The 10,319-nt window shown below is 41.5% G+C and overlaps 1 gene segment (V, D, J or C); it reads right to left on the reverse strand.

Annotated features, from left to right (window-relative positions):
• Positions 1–5,764: 5,764 nt before the first annotated feature.
• LOC126064702 (immunoglobulin heavy variable 4-59-like) lies at positions 5,765–6,398 on the reverse strand. The segment is given in 2 exon segments: positions 5,765–6,224; positions 6,312–6,398. Coding segments are annotated over 2 exon segments (492 nt in total).
• Between the last annotated feature and the right edge of the window lie 3,921 nt (positions 6,399–10,319).

A 10,319-nucleotide genomic window follows, 5' to 3' on the forward strand; every position in this document is an offset into this window, starting at 1 on the left:
CAGTTCTACTCTGTCCTGTACAGTGGCTATAAGTCAGAAATGACTTAATGGCAATTGGTTTTAATGGGTAATGGAGGAGCCCTGGTGGTGCAGTGCTTAAACTCATGGCTTCTAAAGAAAATGTCAGGGGTTTGAGCCTTTTCGCTGCTCCACAGGAGAAAGATGGCAGCCTGCTTCTATAAAGATATACAGCCTTGGAATCCTGACAGGGCCATTCCGCTCTATAGGGCCCCTCTGACTTGCAGTCAACCCTGTGGCAGTGCATTTGGGCTTTGTTTAATGGGTAGTGACGCAGAATATCTTTTCATGTGTTTTTTGGCCACTTGTATATTCTTTTTGGTAAAATTACTCTTGGAGTCCTTTGCCTAATTTTTAGTCGAGTTGTTTGACTTTTCCTTGTTGAGCTGGAATACATTTAGGATATTATACCCTTATTTTATATACATTGCTTTCGAAAATTTTCTTTAGGTCCCCCCCCCCACTTTGTTGATAATGTCTTTTGAGGAACAATTTTTTTTTTTCCTTTTTATGAGGTTTCATTAATATAATTTGTCTTTTGCTGCTAGTGATTTTGTTGTTGTGTACATTGGTTGTATACCTGGGAGAGGACTTGCTAGCTCACACAGTAATTCTATGTTTAAGATTGTGAGCCTCTTTCCAAGTGTTTATTTGCCATCCTTGAGTATCCTTTCTTGTTATGTCTGTTGAAACTTTCCCCAATTTTGTTGGATTGCCATCTTTACATTGAGTACTAATCAATTTCTTTTTCTAAATTGTGGCAGAGAGAAAAATTACAGAACCCAACAGAAAACTGTCTCCACCTCAACCTGCTCTGAGTGGGGTCTTCGGGCTCTGTGATTGCTGAGGGCCCCCTGCTGTCCAGCCAGGACTGATTAAGGCACGTGAGGGCCCTAAACACTGATAAAATCTGTGGTTGCCCCTCCTCTGCTTACCAACGCATTCGAATAGGATATGTGAATTATAAACATATACGTGTCTGTATATATACACGTGTGTGTGTCAGCTATCCCTGATATAACATCTTTGTAAATGTAACTATAATATTAGCGATTGAACAGAAAAGTGGCCTATGCCATTTTAACAGAATGAGATGAATTGGATTGTAAAATTTTTAGTGGATGTCAGGTAATAAGATTTTTACTATGTACCATATTTTCTACAAAAGAAATCTTCTACATGACTTACAACAAAGAAAATGTGTCAGTGAACTTAGCTGTTTCAACAATGTAAAATTCTGTTGATCTCCCACAACAAAAAATTGACTTTCTCCAGTTTTGCTTTAAATGGCTCATACTTCAGTTCTGATGCTTGTTTCATAATAAATCTGTAATTAGAAAAGAACGAATGAAAAGATGTCAAAAAAGAAAAAATTAATGATCAGAAAACAAATATTACAAGACATTATTATATTTTATTTTAAATAGATCTTTCATTTCCAACATGTTATAAATAAAAATATTTCTATTCTTTGCTCTTACAAATTCTTCAGTGATTTCATCACAATTAAGCTGCTGAGCCCTATCTAATTCCATGCATAATAACGATAATGAATCCAGTCTTTCTTGCATCATTACTGTGCACTGAGAGTTTTGGGTCTCTTTAGGGGCAATAGTGAGTATTCGTTGTGCAGCTTGTGATCATTACAGTTAGGAATATGCACTGAGCAATTTTAACATCAGGAAATACACATTGTACTTTATCTCTTGTTATGGAAAAACACAAGCCTACATGAGTGAAAGTTCTCTCTCCTGAATCTATAAATTTAGTTTTCATGTAAAAATGAAATTGTTGCACTTCTCTGTAAAAGTTTATATTTAAGTCAACAGGATAAGCCTGCACTAATTTCTTCGATTCTTCATCAGGTAGATCCACATTGTTTAAGAAGGAAAATCTGTCTGGAAGAACTGCATAAACTCTAGCTCATCTTTTCAGGCAAGATTCAATTGTGTCAAAGATGAGGCAGTATGTGATTATGCACAATTGATCTCTGGCACTCAGTGACACTTATGGAGCACTTCCATCATTTGTTTCTTTCCAATGCTTTTGTGACAGTGAACTGCTTAATAACTAGTATTCGGCAGTATTTGTTCTGTTGTGTTTTCAAAATTTTCATGTAAATACTATACAGTTAAAAAGTAAAGGTTAAATTCCTTGCAATTGTCGACTTATTCAACTGGCACTGGAGTTTCTATTGGTTGTTTACCAGAACATGTGAAAGAGCACACCCCTGTGTTTGTACGGTGCCAAAGAGCATTGCTAGCCCCCCTGGTGGAGTTCCACAGACATGGATGTACAACACGGTTCTCTTAAAATGGGTCAGAGATCTGGTATCTATTAATATAATCCATCCATGCCCAGTAACCATTCATGTTGAATCCAGTTGCATACTGGGTGAATGTAGCAAGAGTTAGACTCAACAGCCATCCTCATCTCTTGTTTTCTACAAAGAAATAGTATACTCCCCAGAGACCCACTGAGGTAAGGAATTTCAATTACATGGGAGAGGACCATAAGAGACAAAGGTCAACCAGATGTTGAAGTGGTAGGGACATCATAGCTTAAACAGCCTTGCAGGTGGGCACCCTTATGTCCATAGCAGAGACATTCTCACACACTGGAGCTGGTATCAGTTTTATTTAGTGCTTTGCCAGTTACCTTCAACCCTGACACTCTCTTTTTCTTGTGTTCTGTTTGCCTGGCATCTATGCGTCTTTGTTTTGGACAGCTGCTGCCTCTGTTTTGTTGATGCCTTAAGCACACACATACCTTGCTTATTGGGTAATTCATTCCTGTGCCCAATATGCTCCCTGCAGGGGCTCACACTAATTTCCCCTCAGTGTGTCTCTCACAGAGTAATACACGGCTATTTCCTAGGTGATCACAGAGCTCAGCTGCAGGAAGACCTGCTTCTTGGATGTGTCTCTGGAAATGGATCTGTGGTTCTGGAACAATCGGCTGTATTTTGTGAACCCAGAATAACTGAGTCCCATATCCACCACAGCCCCTTCCCCAGGTGCTGGCAAACCCAGTGCCAGAAGTGACTACCTGCTGTGATGAAGAATCCGGAGACACTGAAGGTGAGACAGAAACTCTGTGAGGCCTTCAGCAGTCCTGGGTCCAATGCTTCCAGTTGCACCTGCAATAGGACACCTGGGTCCATGTCAGTCATCTGCAGTCACAACCATCACCATATACCCAGGTCTGATATCTGAGACAATCTCCTTGGTTAGCTGTCACCAGGCACCAAAGAAGACCCAAGAGTGTCATCTTCTAAACCACAGAGCTCTCTTTCCCAGAGACTTTCTAGCTGTATCTGATGAGAGGGCTATTAAACTCAACAGTCCATGAGAGGAATTTTACCCTAGAACTTGAAAAAATTTACGTATGTGGGGACCCCTGTCCTAATAAGTGCAGAGGGGCTGACTTCAGGCTCATTCACTCTTCAAAATGTGATTAAAGAACTGCTTCAGGAATTAGGGATAAAATCAAGTGGGAATTCAATGTTCTTTTTTTCTCGTTCTGATTTCTCTATAATATAGCTGGTATTTAAAATAATAATCATAAACTTGTAATTTTCTCTTACATGATGGATCTAATTTGATACTTAGGTTTTTCTTGACCAGCAGTGAGGATAAGTGCATTATGTGTTTAGCAATTTGGTACTGATATTCTGATAATTTAATAGTGACTTCCCCACCTCACCAGGAGTCTTTCAAAAACAAAATTAAGTATTTTGTTCATTGTTAATAAAACAGTCTATTTGCGTTAGAGATCATAACATTGCCATTCAAAATATCTTTATGATTTTTCTTATGGTTTGGTTTCATTAACTTTAAAAAAAAAAGTCAAAAATCTAGATTTTATGTATCAGATAGGGTTAGAATATATTATAACAGTTGCAATCACACGGAAACACACATGCACATGCACACACCTCCTCAGAACTGACACACACAAGTGTACAGACTACAACGAAAATGTATCCTTTCACACATCACGCACATGGCCTCAATGTTACTCTAACTAAAGCATTGGAATTTGTGTTTATTGTGTGATGTAGTGAACTACAAGTATGTTCTTCTATCTGCCTGTCTATTGGAACTCCAGTTAACAGATTTAAAAGCACATTTTGCTACAAGTGAATATAAATGTTATTCTTTTTCAATTACATAATTTAAAGGTAAAAATGCATTTATCTCTAAATTGTCAATTATGCCAATTATTCAAATAGCATGGTTGTTTAATGTCATTAAACCTATTCAGTGTATGTTATTATTGCTGTTAGGTGCCATTGAGTCAATTTTGACACTCAGCAAACCCGTGTGACAGAGTAGAACTGCCCCCAGAGGGTTTCCTTGGTTGTGATCTTTAGGGAAGTAGATCACCAGGTCTTTCTCCTGAGGAGCAGCTGGGGGGGTTCAAACCACCAACCTTAAGTTTTGCAGTTGAGTGCTTAACCATTTGTGCCACTTGGATATATATATATATCTACACACACACACATATTTGTATGTGTACAGAGAAAGAGAGAGAGAAAAGGAATTAGTCTAGAATTTTGAGAATTCATTCACCCCGTGACATGTTCCAGAGTGTTCTGAGACTCTGCAAGAGCATGGGGGTTTGGACTTTATTATCAGATCACTAGTGACCCCCACAGTGTGCATTCAGGGGACACCAAGAGAAGCAGCTATCTCCTCTGAAGTACTTAGGAGAAGGGAGTGGGTGGGGGGGGAGTCACAAGCCAGGGCCCTAGAAAATAACTGGAGGGTGGGGAGTGTGCAGGGTAGGACAGCAGTCTGTGGACTGATGCTCAATGCCTGAACTTGGTGGCACTGGGGATGAAAAGAAGCAAAATGAGACAGCAGATACAGAGGAGATAAAATAAAGGGGTTTCTTATTTCCTTTAATGGAGAATGAGGGCAATTAAAAAGTCATGGATGAATCTTCCTCCTCTTGCCATGACAAAACAATGGATGGCAGAGAGACTATCTGAGACATAGAACACTAAAACTCAGAAGTGGCAGATATGAAGCATTAAAGTGGTTTTTTCAACTCCCTGTAAGGCAGAAAAAAGGGCAAGAATGAAACATAACGCCACCATATACACTGAGTCCACTGTGGACGGAAGTGCTTAGTATGACTGAGACAGTATAGAAGGCACAGAAATATTTGCATGGATTTGGAGGTTGATCTGAGGCCGCATGGTTTTCTAATTATTCAAATTTTACTGAAAAAAATGTTGGTGGTAGAAATGTGAAAAATGAAGGCTTAAATACTTAATTGAATTGCTTCTCCAAATTAGCACTTGTTAAGTGAGAGATGCCAGGGAGTTACAAGCAGGGGTGGATTACCCAGTAAGCACAGTAAACACATGCTTAATTACGTGTAGCTTGTAAGCACATTCCTGAAAGCACAAGTGTGATACAGTTAAAAGAATTTCAGACCTTAAACAACCTTGGGCAAAGCACCCTCCTGAGCCTGTGTGAGCTTCATTTCTCGCGGGCACATTCTTACACACTGGAGCTGTTTCCAATCTCATTTAGCACCCTCAAGGGATTACTCAGTAAGCAAGGTAAGCATGGGCTTACAAGGTTAGCACAACTAAGTATGTGCTTATAAAGTACACACTAAGAAGCATGTGATGATCCTGCTTATTGGCTAATCTGTTCCTGGTTGCAAGGAAGAGACAGTAACGGTTCTTCGAGGATAAGACTTTTGCTGGGCAGGGGCAGGAAACACCAGGGTTAAAAGGAAACTTCAGTCTTCCTCTGCACCTGCTCCTGAGATGCTCTCTGTGCTCCATGCATTCTGAGCGCCTCCCCTAGGCCAGTCCTCTCCCTTCAGGGGAGGTTTGTGTCTTGGGGCACACCGACTTCTCTTCACTGTGCCTCTTGCACAGTAATACACTGCTGTGTCCTCAGAAGTCGCAGAGCTCAGCTGCAGGGAGAACTGGTTCTTGGATGAGTCAGCAGTGATGGAGATTCGGCCCTTGACGGAGGAGCCATAGCTTGTTTTCCATGATGATCCACTGTAGTAAGCAACTCCCAGCCATTCCAGGCCCTTCCCTGGGGGCTGGCGGATCCAGCTCCAAGCATAACTACTAGAGATTGAGCCACCAGTGACAGTGCAGGTGAGAGACAAGGTTTGTGACGGCTTCACCAGTCCTGGGCCTGACTCCTTCAGCTGCACCTGGGACAGGACACCTACGGGAAACAGATGAAATTCTTGTGAGTCAGAAACAGAGCACACTCACCCCTATCACCCAACAATTATGTTCCTGAGAGGCTCACACTGGGAAGCTGTCGCCAGAAAAAGGAGGAAACATAACAGCTTCATCTTCTACTAGGAAGGATAGTGCCTTTCCTGAGAGAGTGAAGATGCCCACACCACACAGCATGGTAGGCGTGATATAGACAGAGCTGAGGGGAAATTTGCATGTGTCAAGGGTACTGGACTTATAAGAGGAAGGAGCCAGGGGCCAGCTTCTGCCTCACAGGCTCTTCCAAAAGGTGACTTCCTGAGTATTTAGACATCAGATGACCCAGACGTCTTCCTCCTCCTAAACTTCCACATTGCTGAGCTTCCGTATTTTCATTCCCACCTCAAAGTTAGGACAACAGGTCAGGGAAGCAGGCTGGTTTGCTGGACTGTGGGAAACAAAGTTGCTGCTAACCCTAGGTAACACATCACACAAAGGGCCAGTGCTGCAATCCCCTATCCTTTTTTGGGATCCCACCTGCAGACATTCTGTCACATGTATTTGCCTGATGAACATCCTCCTCTGGGGAAAAGGCCTGGGAGAAAAACACAAGGTGTGCTCTCCCTGTTTCTGAGTGCAGACTTCCAAGTTGTCCTCCCCCTCACTGTTGATCCAATTCCTGCTCTCCCTTTTCCCATCATTCACCAGCTTTTACATCTTTGCTAATACTCTTCCCCTTTCTCTGTTGGTATCCATTTCTTTTTCTTCTCTCCTATTCCCATGGAAGAGTGTCTTTTTTCCTACCTAAGGCCAAAATATCTTCTCATTTATAAGGGCTTTCCCTAATTCACCCAACCAGAAACACACTGAGGGCTCAAATATAGCAACGATTGTGATGATGGTGCAGGACCAGACAGCATTTTGTTCTGTTGCACCTAGGGCTGCTGTGAAATTGCACCCACAGGATGGCACCTAACACCTAAACACAACAGTATTTATCCAAGTAATATGTACAGTACCAAGTTCAATGCATGTGAACTTTCAGGGGTCTTGAAACGTTAAGATGCTGTTGTGTATCTTTCTATCACTCCTTCTCTACCAATATAAAAACTTAGTGATTTTAACAAGCTTATGCTGATATAATTGACATACAATATATTTCACTTCTTTAAAGTGTACAATCAATTAAGTACTAACATAGGTGCATCTCAGTGCAAGCATCACCACAACCAAGAGAGTGAACAACTCCATACACTTCAATGATTTCCTTTTGTTCCTCTGTCATTCCTCCCTCCTGCCCTTCCCTCTGCTCACTCTGTCCCCAGGCACATACTGATCTTTATGTGAGTTTAGATTAGCTTGCATCCTCCAGAATTTACATAAGTGGAATCATGCAGTATGCACGTTCATTCCTTTACCTTATTTCATTCAGCATAACAGTTTAGAGGTACATCCATTTGCAATGTGTATCAAGAATTCACTAATTTTAATGCTGGATATTATTCCAAAGTGTGCATATACCTCAATTAATATCTGTGTCTTCATGGCCAGGGGTATGTTGATTGTCTCACGTTTCTAGCTATGACACAGAAAGCTGCTGCTCAGCATGGAGCTGAAGAGAGCTGAGAAAAACATTGCTCTTCTTCTTACAACAATGACAACAAAGCTGGAGAAACTGCAAATGAACACAGTTTCTTTAACATCAGAAAATTGAAGCCACAGAACAAACAATAAATCTAAGCTCTGAAGGGAGATAGGTGCCTGCAGGAAGAAACGCAACCCTAACTTGAGCTTACCCAGGGCAGACAGTGCCAGATGGCATATAAGATACTCACGAGATTAAACCATGATATGTAATAAATCTCTTAACATTGAGTGTGTTCAAGGCATTGGAGTGTGTTCAAGGCATTGGTGTGTGAAGTTCCCCAGTGTCACATCCTCCGGGAATTAGGAAAATCCTATAAAGAACTAAACCCTTATGGTGCCGGAGAGGAGCCGATGGCAGTTTCAGAATACACCCAGACCACCTCCCTTATCTCTACTTCAGAACAAGAGGATCGATCTGTTGAGGAAATCATCAAAAATGGAATTCTACGGGCACTGGTGAATTCTCATAGAGCCTGGCAGGGGAACTGAGGACACCACCAAACTCTGTCCAGAATCATCATCATCTCCCCTCTCTTCCATAAGGTATAAAAGCCTTAATTTGCAGGAAAAGTGCACTCAAAGGGAAACCAGAGGTCACAGGTGGAAAACAATTGCACCTGGGGAGAAAATGCATAAGAGAGAAGTCACTCCACAGTGCAGAAGGCGCAGGAAGTCATGCAAGGTCCAGGATGGCATATGCAGGAGGGACAGGGACACTTGGAAGGCCACACACCTGACAAAGGTTAAAAAGGCCCATGTAGGAATGAGGCTCAGTCAGAAGACCAGAGAAATCCCCCCTTATTGCAAAGACCACCACAACGTCAGCAATTATCAAACAGAATAACATTGACATGACCAGGGAGTACTAAAAGGGCAGGTTCTCTCTGGGGAACATAAAATAAAGACTTAAAGTCAAAAGAGGAAAGAAAAACAAACGAACATAAGTTTCACTAAAGGAACTTGAGGTTTCTGGTGGCCATAATAAAAGATAACTTAAACTCCCATAGCCATGGCAACAGTAAACTCCAAGTGCAGCCATATCTTGAGTCACACAAATCTCCACATAAAGGCCTAGTAATGGTAGAGCGTGATTATCTCTAAGGAGAAAATAATACTCAGTAAATAATAAATAAAATAAAATGGCAGTATCTACTGTTTTTCCATCTTCCCCCGTGACCAGTACTCTCGTATCAGCTTCCACTACTTCTCCTGGCCATCATCTAGGAAGCGGTGGAACTCAGGTCACACCTGCTGGTCATCTTGAAGCTACTAGTTTATGTCCAGGAGACAGCAATTCTCGGGCAGCTTTTCCTGGTGCATCACAGCAGAGGCCACCTCTGGTCCTTCCATGGAATAGCTGCTGCACCAAGTCTTCCCCATACAATGCAGTGACTTTGATCAAAGACCAGGCTTGGTTCCAGTCTACCTGTTTCTTCTGGCTCAGAAGTCAAACACTTAGCCTTGACAAATCATACCTGCAGTATTGCCAATGCCCTTCACCAGGTTACCAGCCTCTCCCCTCAGAACTGACCACACCACAGTGAGGGCCTCGGCCATGCCAGCATGCACTTTACCAAGGGGCATTGCCTGCACCTTGCCAGGGTAAGTGTGAATGTACAGGTTGCCAGAGCTTATGTTTTAAGACGTTGTTTCAAAGCCTGATTGAAGAGCTTAATTTATTCTGATGTTATAATCATCGATTAAACTGCTATTTTCCTATAGAGGAAAGATGTTAGTAAAGTGATAAATGACCCCATATAAGGAAATGGTAGATTTAGAAAGAATTTGTGTTTGTTTAAATAATTTGTACCGGGCAGCTATGCAATTAAACAGGGCCCTAAACTCTAAAAGTAAGTCTATTTAACAAGATTAACTCTTTCACTGGAAATTAATTATAATAGATAGCACATACACTTTCCATGTCAAGAGACCTTATTTCGTTCATGTGATCCTAACCCCTCCAGGGGTCCTGAGTCATTTACCAACAAGGATCTACCGCATCCGTCAACTCTGTCTCTCATATTCCCCTTGATATGACATAGAGCAAATAGAAGGTATGTCTCTCTCTCTCCTTCTTGTTCACTTGCCAAAAAAGGAAACAAACAAGATGCCCCTCAGTATGAGAATGGATCAACAATCTGTGGCGCATCCACACAATAGAATATTATTCAGTGATGAAAACAAATGAGCCACCAAGCCATGAAAAGACATGGATTAGTCTTCAACGAAAGTAGCCAGTTGGAGAAGACAACATACCATGTGATGTCCTCAATATGACATTATGGACAAGGGGAAACTACAGATACGAAGAACGGATGAGTGACTACCAGGAATTTGGAGAGGGGTGTACAATAAGGTAAAGCACATGTGAGTTTAAGAGTGGTAAAATTTGTCTCTATTCTATTGCTGTGGTGAATACATGACACTCTGTACCTATCATGGTATGTAGAAC

Source organism: Elephas maximus, chromosome 21 (assembly GCF_024166365.1).
Source record: "Elephas maximus indicus isolate mEleMax1 chromosome 21, mEleMax1 primary haplotype, whole genome shotgun sequence".
NCBI lineage: Eukaryota > Metazoa > Chordata > Mammalia > Proboscidea > Elephantidae > Elephas > Elephas maximus.